The sequence below is a fragment of the Corvus hawaiiensis genome, chromosome 22 (genome assembly GCF_020740725.1).
Source record: "Corvus hawaiiensis isolate bCorHaw1 chromosome 22, bCorHaw1.pri.cur, whole genome shotgun sequence".
Lineage (NCBI taxonomy): Eukaryota > Metazoa > Chordata > Aves > Passeriformes > Corvidae > Corvus > Corvus hawaiiensis.
This window is the reverse complement of record NC_063234.1, coordinates 1,540,926-1,559,676: the sequence shown is the minus strand read 5'-3', so window position 1 is coordinate 1,559,676 and position 18,751 is coordinate 1,540,926. Positions and strand designations below refer to the sequence as shown.

The 18,751-nt window shown below is 60.5% G+C and overlaps 2 protein-coding genes across 5 annotated transcripts; both read left to right on the top strand.

The window, feature by feature from the left end:
• Window positions 1-8,582: 8,582 nt before the first annotated feature.
• LOC125337138 lies at window positions 8,583-9,861 on the top strand. Its single transcript, XM_048326488.1, has 2 exons — window positions 8,583-8,728; window positions 9,004-9,861. Exons 1-2 carry the CDS (start codon window positions 8,696-8,698, stop codon window positions 9,655-9,657), a joined length of 687 nt encoding a protein of 228 aa, XP_048182445.1. The 5' UTR covers window positions 8,583-8,695; the 3' UTR covers window positions 9,658-9,861.
• Window positions 9,862-10,831: 970 nt separating this feature from the next.
• On the top strand, window positions 10,832-18,658 carry PERM1 (PPARGC1 and ESRR induced regulator, muscle 1). Of its 4 annotated transcripts, none has more exons than XM_048326668.1 (5): window positions 10,832-10,957; window positions 11,539-13,172; window positions 13,308-14,178; window positions 15,238-15,354; window positions 17,097-18,658. In XM_048326668.1, the coding sequence occupies exons 2-5, from the start codon at window positions 11,541-11,543 to the stop codon at window positions 17,174-17,176; spliced, it is 2,700 nt and encodes an 899-aa protein (XP_048182625.1). In that variant the 5' UTR covers window positions 10,832-10,957; window positions 11,539-11,540; the 3' UTR covers window positions 17,177-18,658. The 4 variants fall into 4 exon arrangements, with proteins under 4 accessions (XP_048182625.1, XP_048182624.1, XP_048182623.1 ...); XM_048326667.1 differs by having other exon boundaries at window positions 13,263-14,178; XM_048326666.1 differs by having other exon boundaries at window positions 11,539-13,328; window positions 13,398-14,178.
• The last annotated feature ends 93 nt before the right edge of the window (window positions 18,659-18,751 follow it).

Sequence of the window (18,751 nt, the reverse complement as noted above, 5' to 3'; positions counted from 1 at the left end):
CAGACACGAATCCCGGGATGAAATCAGGCCAGAGCTCCGCTGTGCCTGGCTCCAGGGCCCTGGGAGGGCACGCAGGGGCCGCCTGGAAAATTTTTCCTTGGGGAGGGGGCAACTCGCTGGTGTCGCGTGGTTGTGTTTTAGTTTAGGGATGGGAACTCCCTGTGCTCTGTAATTCCATGGGTTTCGCTTTCCGGATGGGAACTCCCCGTGCTGCACACGTTATTTACCTCACGGAGGGGAACAACCGTGCTCCCTAATCCTTGTTTTCCACTTTCGGGATGGAAACTCCCCGTGCTCCATCCACCCCCAGCCCCGTGCGAGCCCCGGGGGTCCCGGGCAGGCATCACTCGCTGATGGCTTTGCAAACATCCCAGGGGGTTCAAAGAAAGCCACCAAGTGGGTTTTTCTCTCCTCTCCACCCCCCCTACTCGTGCAAATCCACATGAGCACAAAACCCTCCGAGCTGCCGTGTCTGGGGCCGGGATTGCAACACCCGGGTGGTTGGGCAAGAGTCCGGCGAGCAGAGACAGGCGCGGGCACCCTCCTGCAGGGGCACTTGGGGATGGTGACAGGTCTGACACCAGCCGCCTCTCGGGGGTGGCCCTGGCACAGCCCCGCGGAGTGACCGGAGCACTCGGGTGATTAACTGGGGTGTCAGGCAATTAACTTTTTCACACTTGCAGCCTCTAAACTCGCCCATAACTCAGAGGCGACAGACTCGGTGTTTATTTTCTGCTTTAAAGAGGAGCCGGGTGCAGCTCCCAAAGGAAAACAAGCCCTTCCCGGTTTTATAGCCGGGCTCCGGGGCGGATCGCAGGACGGAGGAGGCAGAGGGGTTGCGAAGCTGCGGGCCGGGCCCGTGCCCGCAGAAAGCGGCATTGAGGAAGCGATTCCATCAGCACGGACCTGGGCAGGCTTTGGATGAGTCACTCCGTTCCCTGAGTCACCGTGTCTGTCCCCACACGGATGCAGCAGGAAGCGGTGACACCGATTAGAACCCGACAGGCTCAGGGCACGGGGAAACCGGGCTGGGTCTCGCTGTGCCCTCGAGCCCCGTGACACGGCACATCTGCTCACCCCTCAGCGATTTTATTGCCTTTTGAAGCATTTGGGGGCGGGCATCCGGACTGGTCCAGCGGGAATCCTGCATCCATGCTCGAGGCTTTGGATTTTGTCCTCGGGCAGCCCCGAGCTGGGTCGTGCAGGTGTTCTGCTGCGCTGAGCCCCAGGACAGCCTCAGACCGCTCCATCTGCCTCTTGTTTTGATGCAAACACCTCTGCACAGCTTCCCTGCCAGGGCAGAGCGTGCCAGGGCTGACAGATCGTGGATCTGGACAGGAATATTGCCAGCGGGAAGCAGAAGCTCTGCTCCTGCCTGGCCGTGGGCCAGGGGCTGCCCTGTGGTGGGTCTGGGTGAGGAGGAGGAGGGCTGGGCTGGGTTTGCAGCAGGTGTTGCTCAGCTTTGCCACTCTCTATTTATTTCTCCAAGCTGGAGATGCTCTGAGTGCTGCCACAGGCGAGGGTTTGCACCGTGGCCAAGGAGGGACACCAGGGACCCGAAATCTGGAACTAAGGCTGGGCCTGGCTTGCGAGTGAGGGTCCTGATGCCACCGGATGGGCCAGGGAATTTGCTCAGAACACTCATATTTTGGTTGGAAGCAGGAGCACCTTCCCAGCCCGCTGTAAGCACTCCAGCTGCCGCACAGGGATTGTTTTTTATAGCAACACCGCCAAGGCCTCAGCCTCGTTATCCCCATTTTTAGAAACGGAGAAGTCAGCACAGGGAGGTGCTGCTGCTCGCAGAAGGTCCCCTGAGGGGCCAGCAGCACATCCCAGCTTCTCTGGAAGTCCTAGCCCCGTGGCCAGACAGTGCTGGGATCGTGCCGGGAGCAGCTCCCAGCTCCCACAGCCGTTCCCAGCCCCACAGCTGCTGCTCCGGGCTGACAGCAAAGCCCGGCTGCTCTGAAGGTTAAAAACGCTGCCCGTGGGGAGAGCAAAGTCTGCCAGTGCCTGCAGCAAACTTCTCGCCTGCAGTTATTGCCGGGGGATTAGCAAAGGTCAGGGTTTAGTACTCCAGCCCTTCCCAGTCTCTTCCTTTACTGCACGTTCAGGGATTTTGTTGATTTAGGCTGATCCGTAAGTGCATGGAAAAATCCCACCCAGCCTGGGGGAGCCAGGGGAGCAGAATTCCTGCAGCAGATGTCATCGTGCTGGCAGAGGGAAAATACCCCACCCCTTGGCTGCTGGAGCCTGGGTGGGAATTCTTGGGATCCTGGTGGGCAGAAAGCTCCTTATCAGCCAAGGCTGTGCCAGCCTGGCCCTGGCACCCTCCCTCTGGAAAAGCCGGATCCTGCTTCACCCTCTGCTCCTCCTGCTCCTGCCTTTTTACTCTTTTCATCTCTTTTCTCCCTCCCGCCCATGTTCACTTTGCCCTGACGACTTTTTCTTTTGCCGTGCGGGATGTGGGAGGGATGAAAGCTGCAGATAATGAACAACCCCGGCGCTCCTCAGCGCTGCCTTCCTGGGAGAGCTCCGAGATTCCTGCTCCCTCCACCTCTGCCTCCCCCTGCAAGTGCTCTCACCCCAGTCATGTGCTGTCTGTTCCCTGACAAATCGCAGCTGGCAGCTCCTGCTCCCAAACACTCCGGGTTTGGATCCGGTTTGAGCTCAGCAGCTCCTCTGGAGATGGGGTCACTGCAGTTTATCCCCAGGAAACTCCATTTGTGGCAGCAGCTCCTTGGTGTGGGCCTGGGAGGGCTTTGCCAAGCCTGAGTTAGGAAAGACTTCCCAACTCCCCAGGAAGAGCAGGAATTGCTTCTCCTGCCTCTGTCCCTCCTGTTTGTCCCTCCCAGCAGCCCTGCAGGTGGATCAGGCTCAGGGCAAGGGCTCCTGATGTCTCCTTTGTGCTGCCTCCCCTGCCGTTGGCTCGGTTGGAAAGAAGCGCCTGGTCTGGAAAAAGAGATCCAGAAAGGCAAACCCAGCACCTGGAGAAAGAGGAGACCTGGGACAGAAACAAATCAGGGCTGCTGCAGAAACTACCTGAGCAAACAGCAGGAAACCACGGGGAGAGGCCAAGGAGAAGCTGCTGATAAACCCTGATCCCTTCCTGAGGCTCCCACACCGGATCCATCCTGCCCAGGAGGGAGCAGCCGAGCAGGGCTGAGCTCTCTGTCTCTGTCACACCAATTCTGCACGAGCCTGGCCGCAGGAGCCTCTCCTGCCCTGCAGAGCCCTGGGGAATATTCCCGGTGCCATTCCGTGGTGTGGATGCCACCAGCAGCTGCAGCTGAGGCCGTGCAGCTCATCCAGCTGTGCAGCTCCTCCCTCGTTCCCGGGGCTGCTGCAGAGCTCTGGTGTCATCGAGGGGAGTGTGCCATGGACAGAGAGGAGCCCCTGGCATCCCTGCAGGCTGGGGGACGCTGGGGAAGGGCCCCCTTTGCTTCAGAAACCTCCTGGATCCCAAAGCTGGGTCCAGCAGCTGGAAAACAAGCAGCCCTTCACCCCGGCTTATCCCTTTGCCGTGTCCCATCTCCCCAGGAGAGAGGCTGAGCCCGACTGGCTTCTCCCAGCACATTCAGCCTCTCATCCCAGTTTTCAGCTGCGCCTCTTCCCGGTTTGGAGCTGGGGAGGGACACCTCTCTCAGCTCCAGCTGTTGGCACTGTTTGTTTTATTTTGGGGGCTCCCCTGGCTCTCTGTCCCCCCTTCCCACTCCAAGAACTGGCACCCTGTGGCTTTTTTCCCATTTGTGGCCTGCCTTCAATCCCTGTCCCAGCGTTTTGTCCCTGCACCCCCCGCCTGCTGCAGGGATTGAGCATTCCAGCACTTTTTCTGTCTGCCTCCCAAGCCAATATTGACCCAGGACCCCTTGGAGGTGAGGGAGAGGAGGTGAGGACATGGCTGCTCCTCAGAGGGGACAGTCCCACCGGGATTTTGTGTCCCCTGGCCGGACACAGCCCCAGGACACTTTTCCTCCTGCCCTGAGGGATGCTGAGGGAGGAGCTGGTGGTCCTTCTCCCCATCCAGTGCTGCTCCCCTGCTCCGGGAGCACACGGAGTGGAAGGGCTGGATCCTTCCAGAGCAGGAGCAGATTTGCACCTCCCAATTACGATCAATTAAGGAGCGCTAATGGGGCTGGGCTTGGCCCGAGCACTGAGGCAACAGCGGGGTCAGCGCCGCACAATATCCTGTTGACATCACTCCCGAGGGGCAATTCCAGAGGAGAAGGGGCCTTGCCGAGCTGCTCCTCGGCACAAAAAACTCAAAGAGGGCTGTGGCCTCTCCTCCTGCCTCCCCTGGCTCCATTATCCAGCGTCCTTAAGGAAAAGGTGGAGAGGGAAGAGTGGCCCTTTTCCCTCTGGCTCGTCCTGGAGATGCTGGTGGGGAGGGGGCCGCGGGGGGCCGGGGGTTTGGATAACCTGCCTCATTAGTGGCTGGATGACATCATTATCTCACATTAGCCACACTCTTCCAGAGGTAATTGGGAAGCCTCTGGAATGGCCCCGTGACCTTTAATTAATGCAGCGGGGCCTTTTCCTTGTGCGGCTCCTCACTCTGCCTCGAGCAGCTGCTTCTTGTTAAGATGCCAGAGCAGGGGAGCCTTGGTCCCATGCCGGGAGTTTCTGAGCCTCTCTGCCCCGGGGGAGGAATAAAAAAGATGCAGGAGCAGCCTCAGCTGCTGCCTGACTCTGCTTCAGCCTCTTTCCAGCAGCCCCTTGCTGGCTCCAGACGCTGTCTGGGCAATTACCCCGGAGCTGATTGTCCCAGCCAGGGCTCCTGCCCGGCCCACGGTGCCACGAGGGCTCTTAGAAAAGTCGGGATGTGGAGAGGGGGATGATGGAACCAACAGAGAGACCCAGGCCTTTTGCTTGCAGGAGGGAAAGGAAGAATTTAGGGAGAAATTTAGGCTGGGGAGGCCCTGGCACAGATCTGCCCCATCCCTGGAAGTGTCCGAGGACGGGGCTTGGAGCAGCCTGGGGCAGTGGAAGGTGTCCGTGCCCATGGCAGGGGATGGAACTGAGCTTTCTTCCAGCCCAAACCATTCCAGGATTCCATGGTTTGTCCCAGCTCTGGGTTTTTACTTTTGCTGCTCTGCCCCAGCTCTGGGAGCCCCCAGCACAGACACTGCCCGAGGCGCTGGAATGGATAATCCAGAGTTGTTCTAATCCTAATTCTGCCTCAGAAACCTCTGTAAAAACCTCCAGCCTGAGGAGATCAGGGCTGCCTGTGATCCTCTGTGGGTTTTGTATTCAAAAATGTGGAAACAAATTAAAGGAAGCTCTGTTCAGATCGGAGCTTTCCATTCCCAGGTGAGCCAAGGCGGTGGATTTTGGGATCAGGGGATGATGTCCTCAGGTCCTTGGGAGCCGTCAGCTGGCAGAGAGCTGGAGCTTTTGTGACAGTGGCATTTGGACTCATCAGGCCTTGGGGCTGAGCCTGATGCTGCTCTTGGCACAGCTCCCTCCTGCACAGCTGGCACTGTGTCACCGTCCCTTGCTGCTGGCACAGCCATGGGGGGCTTGGAAACCCTTCCCGTGGGCAGAGCGGGGTGCAGCTCCCCAAGCATTTGGGGATTCCCACTTCAGAGCCTCGGAATTGAGAGGGTTAATGAATGTCCTCGGCTCTGCTTTAATCCAAGCCAGGCTGGAGCACTCCTGGAGCAGGGACTTGGGCGGGAGAGGGGCTGAGCGTGTGCGGGGAGCTGCCGGCTCTGTTGTGTTTGCAACCTGACCTGGTCCCCGCTCTTTGAAGCTGCTGGCAGTGGGTGGGCCGGGATCAGGCCGGGATCAGGCCGGGATCAGGCCGGGATCAGCACAGGGACTGACGTGCCGGAGTTACAACAACAGCACAGCCGCGGTGCCCGTCCAGCCGGGAACTGGAGCTGCTGGGACGGGGGTGGGCAGTGCCAGAGCGAGGAACTCAGGACCTCGCAGGCTGGCAGGGCCCTGCGGATGTGGAACAGCCTGTGTTTGGGGCTGGGCTGAGAGGAGAGGCCCTTTCAACCCAAAACATCGTTAATCAGCGCTCGGACAGCGAGCGGAGCTGGGGCTGCCGCTCCCGCTACTGTTGCCCTTTCCAGGCCCGCAGCCAGAGCAGGGAGGGGAGAGCTTGGCCAAGCCTCAGCTCCTTCTCCCTTTCTCTGTCTCATTCCAGAGCCTGTCCTTGCTCCTGGTGGCCAGGGTGGTGGCCATGGTGGCCACCAGTGCCTTGCATCCCAAAGCAGCTGCTGTCCCTCGCGTCGTGTTGGGTGCAGGAGAGGGAGGACACAAAGGGGTGGCCCAGGAATGCAGCTCATGGTCCCAGGAGACCTCACTGCAACTTCCTCACAAGGGGCAGGCACTGATCTGGTGGCAGGGACAGGACCCAGGGCAAGGCTGGAGCTGTGCCAGGGGAGGTTCAGGTTGGATTTTAGGGAAAGGTTCTTCCCCAGAGGGTGCTGGGCACTGCCCAGGCTCCCCAGGGAATGGTGACATTCCCGAGGCTGCCAGAGCTCCAGGAGCGTTTGGACAGCGCTGCCAGGGACAGGCTGGGATTGTTGGGGTGTCTGTGCAGGGCCAGGAGCTGCACCAATGATCCAGCTCAGGATATTCCATGATTCCATGGCTCTGGGAGCAGACCTTCGCCAGGGATTTTACCAGCAGTGAGTGAATGGCTGCAGCCCTGGCTGCTCCGGTGCCGCCACAGCCCCGCTGTTCTGCACACCCAAGCGTTTTTAGGATTCCCACAGACCCGCTGCAGAGGATTTTACCCTCCGGAGAGGAGGTTAAAAATCCCGGGAAACCGCTGACTTCGTGGCTGTAAGTGACATCTAGTGGAAACGGCAGGGAAAAGGAGCGCACAGGTAAAACCCTGATCCTGTTGGATTCGGGGCGGGGGGGAAATGGATTCCCGGGAGCTGAAACGTCAGCCCAGAGGCCTCTTTTCGGGACTTGTTAAAAAAAAAAAAAAAAAAAAGGGAATAAATAGAAGAATAATGGAATAACAATAGAGGTTAATAATAGAATAATAAAAGAGAATAAAGAGAATAAAGAGAATAGAGATAATAGCTTTCTGTGCCTGGGTAGAGCTCGTCTCACCTCAGTGGGCAGCATGGGAAGGGAGGTGGCTCGGACATGGCAGTGGTCACCTGGCCCTAGAGCTGCTGTCCCCGAGCCAGGAGCGCCACAGCCACCCAGGCCATGGTGTTACTGTGCTACACAGAGTCATGGAATCATGGAATGGTTTGGGTTGGAAGGACTTCAAAGCTCACCCAGTCCCACCCCTGCCATGGCAGGGACACCTTCCACTATCCCAGGCTGCTCCAAGCCCTGTCCAGCCCGGCTTTGGACACTCCCAGGGGCAGCCACAGCTTCTCTGAGCAGTTCCTCTGCAGCCCTTTGGCTCATCCTGCCGGGATCTGCACCTGGGAACAGCTCTGGCACAGGGGACACTGTCCCACAGCCCCTGCCTGTCCAGACAAGGCTGGGGACTTGCAGACCCTGTCCCCAGGGACAGTGCCTCCCTGCTCCCGGATCCTGAGCCCATCCCTGTGCCTCTCAGGCATCTCCCTGCTGTGTTTTCCCTCTCCTCGGAGGTGGCTGGCGCTGCCACCCCCGCCCCTGGCACTGCCGCCCTGGCCCGGCCGGAGGGGTCCCGCCGGCAGAGCGGCTGCAGCCCGGAGCTGTTCTTGTGCGAGCGAAGGCAAAGCTTGAGGAGGAATCTGAAACCCGGCGAGACTTGGATTAGCAACCCGAAACTCCGGCCAGGAGCCGAGCTTTGGGAAGAGCTTGGCAGAGTTTCAGGCGAGTGCGGGCTGCGTTTCAAGTGAGCCGAGTGCGACCTTTGCATGAGCCCGCTGCTGGCGGCTCGGGGAGCATGGGCTGGAATTTTAACAGAGCCTGGGGAGCGAGTTTCAGGCAAAAAAAAACAAACCAAAAACAAACCAAAACCAGAAAAAAAAAAAGTTAAAGCGTTTGAGTAAAACCAGTGCGGAGCTCGGGTGGTTTGGGGGTGATAATTGCTGCTCACCTGCCCCAAACCAGCAGAACCAGACGGGTGGTTCCGGCTCTGCTGCACTCGGAGTTTCACTGCAGGGTTAACCCTTTCCTCAGCACGGAGCTGTTCCTCCCGGGGTTTCCCTGCGGTAGATCGGAATTCCTGTTCTTTCCCCTGTTCCCATCCCCAGGGAGGTCTCCTGGCCGTGGGCAGGGTGGGAGCTGGACGTGAGCAGCTCGGCGTTCCCTGATCCTGGGGGCTGAGCTGTCTCTGTGACAGGCTGTGCCTCGCAGGAATTTATGGAAAGGAGGGAATGGATCAGATCAGGGACAGATCACGGGGTGGGAGGGCTGGGGAGAGCACAGGACGAGTGTCCAGGGAGCAGCTGGACAAGGGCAGACAAGGCCGCTGCTGTCAGTGCCCGAGGCTCAGGGATCATCCAGCTGAAACGGAAGAAAGATGAGAGAAAATAATCACAAATAAACCTCTCTGTCCCGGGCAAGCAGCAAGGGCCAAGGTTGTCTTGCTCCTGAAGCTGTGGACAGATTTTTTTCCATTCTATTTTTTTCCACTGTTTTCCCTACAATCTCTCCCTTCCTGCCCTGGCGCACAGCATGAGATGGGTGTAGATCAGGGCAGGGAGGATCTTCCTAATCAAACCCACATTTCTCTGCATTGTCTGCCCTGTCTCCCGGGGAGCTCAGCCAAACCCCCACGCTCGCGATGCTCCAGCGCTGTTTGAAAAGCTGCACGAAGGTAGGATTTTCCCAAATGGAGTTTCCTGGGTCGGAAGGGAATTATTCCACTTCGCCCTGAGAGCTACTTTCCCAGAAATTGAGGACCCTTTACACTGGGAGCAGTGAAAGCTGAGCCTGGAGCCACAGAAGGGGGCTCTACCCCAAAGGAAGTGCCCTCCATGGCGCTCCCAGTTTTCCTGCCTTTTCCATGCCCTTGATCCCAGCAGTTTCTCCCACGCCAGGCACAGGGGGGCTACATCTGCTGCTTTATTTCGGGCCCTTCTCTCATTACAGGTGACATTGGTTATTTATATCACGTCCTCAGTCCCACAACATCCATCCTGGAGGTGCTGGGTGCCATCCACAGGATGGGGCCGGAGCAGCCCAGCAGCATCCCAGCAGCTGGCACCGGAGAGCTGGAGCCAGGAATCCCGGAGAGGCACGAGAGCCAAGAAGGAAACGGGCCATGGGCTGTCCACTGCCACTAAAGGTCCTCAGCAAGGTGGCACGATGCCCCTCTGCCACCTGTGGGGCTCAGGGACAGCGGGACATGCCCTTGAAGGCCACGCTGGGCTTTTCTGGCCCCCCCCAAAAGGACGGGAAGTGGCGGCTGAGGCGTCATTTCCCCACGGGCGCCGTGTGGGCTTCTCCCTGGCCAGGCAGAGAAATCCTGGGCTGTCTCCTGCTCGCAGACTCCTTGGTGTCCCCGGCTGGGCCGTGTGGCGCAGTTCCTGTGGCCGAGCAGCCAGGCTCCAGAGCGGCACCCATAACGCGGCCCCCGGCCCCGTCTGCTGCCTCTGCCCCTTTCGTGGTCCCTGCAGGCGGAGCTGGAAGGTTCCTCTGGCTAAACCCCGGCTCGGAGGGAAGGAAGTCGGCTGCAGCCCAGGAAAGGAAGCCAGCTGGTTTCCCTTGTGCGTCTGCGAGGCGTGCGGGGGGAGCAGGGCGTAGCCAGATCGAGATAGGATGGGGAGGCAGCGCCTCTTTCCTTCCATGTTTTCCGGGCTGGACGCGGGAAGCGTGGCCTGGGCATTATTTCCTCCAGCTGCTGCTGGGCTGGGCTGTCCTGGCTCTCTGCTCGCCGTGCAGTGCGGGACAGCAGCCACGACGGGGAGCTTCCATCCCGCGGGACGGCCGGGCGGGACACGGGCCCCGCTGTCCCCTGCCTGTGGGGACAGAGCCAGGCGCTGCCCCCGGCTCCCTGGGGTGGGCAGGGGGGCTTGGCCAGCACCTGGCCCTGGGAGGCGCAGAGCTGGTGGGACCCCCCCAAGGGGGATGCAGAGCCCACGGGTCCCTCTCAGCTCCCATGGCATCCCCACCCCTGGCCGTGGCCATGTCCAGCTGGGGTGTCCTGGTGGCCGAGGGGGTGGCTGGAGCCTCGGGGCAGTGCTGGGGGGCAGCAGGGCCTGGGGCAGTGCTGGGGTCACTCTCCCTGCTCCTTCAGGGCAGCTATTTCTGGCCCTGGGACGGGGAGGGCGTGTGGGGGCAGGAAGGTGGGAGGAAGGCTCCGGGGCTCATGGGAGCTGAGGGCTATTTCTGCCTCGCTTTGTGACCTGCCAGGCCACCCTTGGCCACCGTGTCAGTGGCCCGTGCCAGGCTGCCCCTGAGCCTGCAGCCCGAGGCTCCCCACAGCACGTGGCCCAGGTGGCCCTGGGTGGCGCGGGACGTGTGCCACACACCCTGCGAGGTTTGTCACAAGACCGTGATGCTGGCTCTGATCTCCTGATGTCACCCTGCAGCAGGCCGGCAATAAATGCCCTGGGAGTGCCCGAAATAGGTGAACCCTGCCCCTGAGGTGATTTTGTGTCATCCTGGAGAGGGTGACTAAGGCAAAGTGGCTCTGTGGGAAAAAGAACAGTCATTGCCACCCAGCTGTGCCAAAGGCTGGAAGCTCCGTGGCCTGTCCCCCTTCCCTGCTGGCCACCCCATGGAGCAACCCCAGAAAGGAGCAGTGGGCACCGGCAGTGGTCCCAGTGCCCCCAGACGTGGCTGTGGCACAGTCACGCATTGGCTGGCACCCTGGCATGTCCCCCACCAGTTCTATATATGGGCCTGCCCTCTCCGGGCCGCGGCACCGGGATCTCAAGTGACACCGGGGAGGGAGGGGGGGGTCTATTTTTAGCCCTTGAATGGATCTGAGCTGCAGCCGGGCTCCCTGCCCCCGCCGAGGGTTCGGCATCATGTTGTGCCGGGAGGGTTTTCCTGCGTGGCTCCTCGAATGGCTCCGTCCCCGCCTGGGGCTGGGGGACAGGTAGGATGGGCTTTGTCAGCTCCCTGCTTCTCCTGCTGCCGGATCCCCCCGGGGCTGTGCTGCTCCTCCCTCCCCAGGCCCGCGGGAAGGACGGGGCTGCTGCCGTGGCTTTGCTGGAATGTCCTGTTTGCGCTGAGCTTCGGGAGGCCGTGGCAGGAATGCTCGGGAACATCAATCCCAGCTTTTAAAGTGGCAAAAGGAGTAGGAAAGGGGGGGTGTGAGGTGTGGTGCTGCTGTGGAGAGAACGCCAAACCTGCTCTAACTCTGGAGAGAGCACCAAGCCCCCTGTGCAGCTGTGGGGAGAATCCCAAAGCCCCGCGGCTGCCATGCTGGGGAGCAGAGGGTGGTGGCACTGTCCCTTCTCACTGCTGGCAGGGCTGTGGTCCAGCACAGCCATCCCCATCCTGCTGAGGCTGCCAGGAGCTGGAATTTCCAGCTGGGTTTCAGCTGGACACGAGTGAGGATGAGCGAGGATGAAAGGAGGAACTGGCAGGAAGGGCTGGGGGCACGCACCTCGCCTCTGTCTGCCCACACCGATGCCACCCCCTCGTCCCTGACCTATCCCTGCTCCCCTGCTGCAGGCATGGATAACTTCGAGTACAGCATCCAGCTGAACGACCGGGAATGGGCTGAGTTCTTCCAGGCCTCCGAGGAGTGCAGCCTGGCGCCGGCCTCGCTGGCCACGGCCGAGGAGCAGTGCCTCAGTGACATTGAGCAAGGGGACGCCTCGGGACGGGACTGTCCCCGCAGCAGCGCCGGGCTGACCGCGGCCAGGCCGGGCAGCGAGCCAGCGGCTGGCACGGGTAGCCCTGCCCCACGTGGGGTGGCCGGTGACACCGCCCCGCGCTGGCCGGAGCGTGGCCACCTCTCCCTGCCGGAGCTGCTGTCGGGCAGCGAGGACGAAGCAGAGCCGGGCTCTGTCGGGAGGATCCTGTGTGACAGCGACGAGCCCAGGTGCCGGTCACCCGCTGCCATGCCCAGCGCCCAAAGGAGGCAGCCGCCACGGCCACCCGCGGCCACTCCGGCCGGTGGCACAGCCCAGGGCAGCCCCGGGCAGGACGCGGCGGCGGAAAAAGGAGCGGCCGGAGGCGGCCAGGCCATGGAGCCCCCCGAGCAGGGAGGGGATGCAGGAGGGGGACGAGCCCGTGGCAGCGCCCTGGTGGCACAGCCGGCGGTGGTGGCACAGCCGGAGGCTCCAGCAGCCTCTGCCTCCCCGGAGGGACCGGCCGGGAAGGGCTCTGCCAGCGCTGCCCCGTCGGAGCCCGGAGTGCGGGGACCCGCCGGGGACCCCCCGAGCCCGTCACCGGGGACGGTGCCCAGGGTGGCACAGGAGGAGGAGCGGGCGGGCACGGAGCCGAGCTCGCCGGGCGGATCCCCCAGCGTGGTGAGGCCCAAGGTGCCGGCGCAGCCGAAGAAGAGCCGCAGGCAGCGCGGAGCCAGCGCCACCGAGGGGGACAGGGACCCTGCACCGGGCGCGGCGGGGGCCGGGAAGGCACCCCCGGGCTCGCCGATGTCCCCTCGGAAGGGCAGAGGGAAGGAGAAGGCGGCCAAGGGAGCGCTGGTGAGGCTGGGCAGCGAGGAGGCTGCGGACAGCAAGCGGTCAGTGCCCGGCCCTGGCGTGGATGGCGGCGATCCCGGGACTGCTGCCCCGAAGCAGAGGGGGAAGGAGCCGGGGGCGCAGTCCCCAGGGAAGACAAGGGCCACCAAGCACCCAAAGGCGGCGCAGGCCGGTGGCTCGGGCGTACGTGACAGTGTCCCAGTGGTCCCTGGCGACGGAGCCGCGGCTGTTCCAGGACAGGCGTGCCAGGAGATGCCAGGGAAGCCTCTCCAGCCCGGGAGCGCGGCAGCCTTTGGAGGGAATGCTGCTGAGGGGGCTGGGGGTGAGCCTGCAGCTGAGATCCCTGGAGTTCCTGCTGCTGAGATCTCCAGAAAACCTGCAGAGATCCCTGGAATTCCTGCTGTTGAGATCTCCAGAAAACCTGCAGAGATCCCTGGAGTTCCTGCTGTTGAGATCTCCAGAAAACCTGCAGAGATCCCTGGAGTTCCTGCTGCTGAGTTCTCCAGAAAACCTGCAGAGATCCCTGGAGTTCCTGCTGCTGAGATCTCCAGAAAACCTGCAGAGATCCCTGGAGTTCCTGCTGTTGAGATCTCCAGAAAACCTGCAGAGATCCCTGGAACTCCTGCTGTTGAGATCCCTGCAATTCCTGCAGCTGAGGTCTCCAGGAAGCCCTCAGAGATCCCTGGAGTTCCTGCTGCTGAGACCCCCAGGAAGTCTGCAGCTGAGATTCCAAGGAAGCCCTCAGAGATCCCTGCAGTTCCTACAGCTGAGATTCCAAGGAAGCCCTCAGAGATCCCTGCAGTCCCTGCAGCTGTGATTCCCAGGAAACCTGTAGCAATCCCTTGGGAAGCTGCAGCTGGGATCCCCAGGATTCCTCCAGTGGGGATCCCTTGGGAGCCTGCAGCTGGGACCCCCGGGAGTCCTGCAGTCGACATCCCCAGGATCCCCGCAGCTGAGATCCCCAGGATTCCGGCCATTGAGATCCCGTGCGAGCCCACAGCTGGGATCCCCCCGATTCCTGCGGCTGGGATCCCTTGGGAAGCTGCAGCTGAGACCCCCAGGGAGATGAGCCCCCTGTGCTTTGCCGATGGGGCCTCTGCCAGGCCCAGCTCTCTGGATGTGACCTGGCCCGAGATGTACGATTACTTGTTCTGTGATTCCCAGGAGGAGGAGGATGAGCTGGGGAGCTCCGTGGAGGGGTGGAAATCCCCCTTGCAAAGGGAATTCTGCTGGCCCGAGCTGTACGAGCACTTTTTCAACGAACCAGAAGGAAGCAGGAAAAAAGGCAAAGCTAAAGACAGGAAAAGGAAGAAGTTCAGCAGCTTGGACCACGCTGGGCTGCAAAAGGAGGATCCCAGCCCGGCTGCAGGCAAGGACACCGTGTTTATCCCAATCCCTGACGTGTATGGACATTGCTTCCCAGAGAGAGCCCAGAGCAGGATGGGCTGGAGAGGGATTTTCTCAATGGCTCCGGCCTCCGAGGTGAAGAAAGCTGTGGGGGCTCTGAAGTCCCTGCTGCAAAGGCAAATCCAGCTGGGAGGAGGCCAAGCCCCAGCATCCCAGGCCCTGGTGCCCAGAGGATCCGGAGAGAAGCTCGCCCTGGTCCCGCTGGGAGGAGCCCAGGTGTGGCCGGGAGATGCAGGCACGGCCCTGGCCCTGAGAGGTAAACCCCGTTGTCCCCTGCAAGGACATGTCCCAGGCTGTGTCACCCTGGCTGGCCCTTGGGATGCTCCCTCTGTCCCCTCTGGCTCTCCCTTGGGATGCTCCCTCCCTCTGTCCCCGTGCCAAGCGGGTGCTGCTGGCCAGGTCCCCCAGCACTGCAGGCATGAGCAGGTAAAATTTGGGATTGTAAAACCCACTCCAGAGGCCTCAGAGGTCACCTGGACATTGCCTGTTCCTGGAGGCAGGTGAGAGAAATGGGAATAAAGGGAGAAGTTTGGCCCATGAGGACAGGCAGGGATTTATCTTTGAGCTTAAATGATGCTCAGAGCCTCAGAGTTAATATTAAACCCAAACAACGAGGGAGCCATCCCGAAGGGAGCCTCAAAATCGATCTTCCAGTCTGTTTGCACGGAGAAAAACCCCTTTGGGGTGGTCACAGCTGATTAACAAGCCGGTTTTAATTGAAAGCCTGATCAAATGAGTAGGAGCAAGAAGAACCTGATCTTGACATAGGCCTGCAAGTTGTTCCAGGCTGGAATGGCAGCGGGGCAGGGAGCGCCGGGCCCTCAGGGATGTCCTCGTCCCTGGAGGAGGCAGGGAGCAGGAGTGGGGTGGGGTGGGATGCACGGAGGGATGCTGAGCACTCTCGGATGCTGTCCCAGAGCTGGCTGCGCCTTGGGACCTCGGTGACGGCAAGGGGAGCTTGCCCGAGGCCCCAGGAATTGCTCTGTCCTAAATCTGCTCCCCAGACCCAATTCCAGCCTCCAGAGAGAGCTGGGGAGATCCTCAGGGAGGTGGTGAGGCAGCCTGGGGTGGCTTTAACAAACATTTCTCTGGCGTTTTTAACAAAGTGTGAGACTGAGAGGGGTGACAGATGAGCCACTGTCCTTCGGGACTGCACCCGAGCCCTGACCAGACCCCTCTGACTGCACCTCTGTTGCAAAAACACCTTTGGAGACGATTCCCTGGGAGCACCAGGGATTTGCTGTCCCAGAGGGCGGGGAGGGGAGGCAGAGGAGGTGGCACAAAGCCCCCAGAGCTTGTGCTCCTCTCGTGGCAGGGGCAGCAGAGAACCCCCGGGTGCTGAGCCACAAGGACATGTGCCTCGTGTTCTGCGCCTTCGCGTCCTGGGCTGTGAAGACATCTGACCTGCAGGCTCCGGATGCCTGGAAGACCAGTACGTACAGTGCCCGCCTGGAGAGGGGTGGGAAGGGCTCTGGGGGGCACTTGGCAGGGAGAAAAGCTGGGATATTTATACCTGCAGCTGCCTGTGGGGAAGTGCAGCGTTTTCCTGCTTTTCCCAAGTGCTTTCCATGCTTTCTGTCTCCTCCGCTCGCTTCCTTTGTGCTTTCCCTACAAAGTGGCTGCTGGCTGGAGCTGAGCTGTATCCACGGCCTTGGTCCTGCTCCATCCAGCCCCTGACAGGGACCAGTTTGTCAGGATTTCCTTGGGATCGGTGCTGTCAGGGCCTGCAGTGAGCAGGTTTAGATTCCCTCATCCCAGCTGGAACAAAATTCCCTGCTTTTCTGATGTGCTTGGAAGGCTTAATCTTCCCCCCCAAACACAGCTCGGCTGAGGCATCTTCCTGCTGCTCTGAGTCCTGCAACTGCTCAGAGATCTGTGGGATCCCCTCCTCTCCAACCACAGCACCTGGAAGCTGCTGGGAAGAGAAGAAGCTGGGGAAACACAAATTCACTGAATCCCCCCGGAGTGGGGATCGCTGGATGAGCAGGGAACGGCTCAGGACGAGCAGCATTCCCAATTCCTGCCCTGGATGCAGCAGGTCCAGCCCTGGAGAGCCCTTCCATGGGAAGAAATGCTGGGATCAAGGCTTCCTGCTGCTTTTCCAGGCGAGGAATGTTCCCTGCTAAGGTCACCAGGAAGCTGACACCCGGGCTGGGAATAGCTCCTGAGCTAAGGCTGCTCAGTGCCATCATCACAAGCAGCTCTTGGCCTGCTCCTCCTGGGCGACTGAGTTTGGGATGGAGGACATGGCCCCGGGAAAGGTGTGGAAAGCGGGATACGCTCCTCGTGCCCTGGGATGGAATAACCTGGGGAGGAGGAGGGAGGCAGGAGCAGTTCCACACCCCGGAGCAGCCATTCTCTCTGGGCATTTGGGCCTCTAAAAGGTTAATTTCTCTCTTTATGTCCCTCTAACACATAAATCAGAATCCAGTCTGAATATAAGGTGGGAAGTCTGAAGGCACAGCTTGGATTGCCAGCTTTGCTTGGGAATCAGGGGAATTTAATGTCTCTTACAAACCAAATCAAAGACACTGAGTGCAAGCACAGGGCAGAGCTTGCTTTGTCTATAATCCCCATCAGTTATTTCTTCTGTCCCTACGTTTTTTGATCCGGGGTTTTGGATATTTTCTGCTTTTGGCTGGGACCAGAAAATCCACAGGAAGTCCACAAAATGGGATTTTCCTTGGCATCCTCCTGGTTTAAAAAGAAGCAGGAAATGAAGGTGCTGCCCTGAAGCCCTGGTGAGATTTTTCTAGCATGTCTTCCTCATCCAAGATCAAATCTCCACCCAAACCTGTGGCTCCACCCAATCCATGAAATTCCCATCTGGATCTGTGTATCCGACACTGCGCATCACCAGTGGAGCCTTTTGAGCATTTCCCCTAAAAACAGCCGTGTTTTATGGAATGGTGGGGTCTCCATGTGCCCAAACTCCGGGACTGGATGTGGCCAGTCAGGCTGTGGGCAGCTGGGAACGCACTGGGAACAAATTCCTCATGGTGGGAATGAAAAGCAAAGGCAGGAGGGGGCTGGGAAAGGATGAGGAGTGACCCCGCTGTGTCCCACGGAGCAGGGGGGGCCCAGCAGTTTGGGATCCCCACGCCCGGGGAAAGATCCTGAGGTCTGGGAGAAGCACCCAGAGTCACAGTGGGAATGTGTTGGACTCTTTTCCAGTGTTCCTGGCAAGTTTCGGCACCCTCTCAGCCATCCGCTACTTCCGACGGCAGGTCAGGGAAGGCCACCCCCGGACTTAACCCCGGCCACGCCGGAGCCGCTGCCCGAGGCCGGCGCAGGCAGAGGCTGGGACTTTGTTCTGGACACTGGGAGAAGCCTGGAGCCAGCACCAAGACTTCTGCGGCCCCATCCGTGGCGGGACAGGATGGCACAGGGAGCAGGACCTTCCCGGTGACAGGAACTGACGGTAGGACAGGACAGGACAGGGGTGGCTCTGCCCTTCCCTTGCACGCTCCTCGCGCCATTCCCGGGAATGCCCAGGGTCTGCTCCAGGGCACTGCTGGTCCCTCCTCCCTGCTGGAGTCTCCTGGTGGCACAGGAAGGAGCTGAGGTGGCAGCGAGAGAAAGCAGGGGAGTGCTTCATCCCGACAAAAGCTGGGATATCCGTGAAGGAGGAAAGGAGGGCTTTGGGAAGAGCTTGGCTAGGCCCGGGCTGGGCGGCAGCTCCAGGGGATGGAGGGGCCGCTCCCTTGGCAGAGCCCAGCGCTCCCATGACCGGTTTGAACACTCCAGGAGGGCTCATCCTCTTGGATTTCACTCCAAGAAGTCGCAGCTCAGTGCAGCAGCTCTGGGATAAGGTTTCTGTCGCACGTGGCCACCGCAGCCCTGGCATCCAGAGGCACGGACGGGTCTGTCCCTGCGGGACACCTGCTGCAGGGACACGTCCCCATCCCACGGGGGAGGACGGGCAGGGTCACACAGCCAGAACGGGGGGAAAGGGCGGCCAGGGAGGGTCCTGCAGGGGATGCACAGGGTGGGAAGGGCAGCAGGGAAAGGGCTGAGCTCAGGGAAGTCTCACGGAAGAGGACAGGAGGATGTTGGAGAGGAGGGAGGAGTGCATGGACAGGTTTGGCTGTGCCAATCAGCAGGGAAAGGGTCTGGATATTTGATTTATTTCCTCGTGTGCCTCCCGTCCTAGAGAGGCAGAGTCTGGCTGGGAGAGATGTGGGGTGGGGGGAGTGTGGAACCTGTGGGGCTGGGGAAGGGCTCCAGGGGCCCTGGAATGGAAAGTGGGGGCAAAAACGAGAAGGAAATGGTTCAGTCTCCCCCCTCTCCCCAGTGCCTCCCTCACCCCTCCAGGACATTATCCAGGAGGATTTTCCTTCCCTCACCAGTCTGGTAACAGCACCAGTGTGGGATTGAGTGCTCAGGGACCAGACCCACAGAGGCTCTGAGGGCAGCAATCAGCCCGGAGCTGCAGTGTGGAGCTGCCTGTGAGCTCTGCAGGAACGCTGTGCTGGCGTTTGTCCCAAAAGAGGAGAGGGGAGGTTTCCTTCCTTGTGCTGAGAGTGCCGTGAAACTTCAGTGTGTGTGTAGGGGTGGGCTGGAGGCCGTGGATTACTGCTGATAGGAGAGGGCAGTGAGACGTGGGACTGAGAGATGGATGTGGCCAGGCTCTGTGTGGGCCAGAGCAGCTGTGCGCCCACTGAGAGCCGTTCTGTGAGGAGGGCAACAGATGGAATGTGCTGGAAGCTTCTAATAAAGCTCTGTCTCATTTACTACTTCTGTGTCCGTCCCTGTGTCTGTGGGGAGCCCTTAAAGGGGTTTTAAAGGAGGATAAGTCAGTGCCCTCTGTGTGTGTGTGTGGATCCAGA

Coding starts and splice junctions, on each gene's coding strand:
- PERM1 (XM_048326665.1), top strand. CDS start 11,541: ATGGATAACTTCGAGTACAGCATCCAGCTGAACGACCGGGAATGGGCT. Junction 14,179..15,237: donor CACGGCCCTGGCCCTGAGAG/GTAAACCCCGTT, acceptor CTCTCGTGGCAG/GGGCAGCAGAGAACCCCCGG. Junction 15,355..17,096: donor TCCGGATGCCTGGAAGACCA/GTACGTACAGTG, acceptor ACTCTTTTCCAG/TGTTCCTGGCAAGTTTCGGC.
- LOC125337138 (XM_048326488.1), top strand. CDS start 8,696: ATGCTCCAGCGCTGTTTGAAAAGCTGCACGAAG. Junction 8,729..9,003: donor GTTTGAAAAGCTGCACGAAG/GTAGGATTTTCC, acceptor CTCTCATTACAG/GTGACATTGGTTATTTATAT.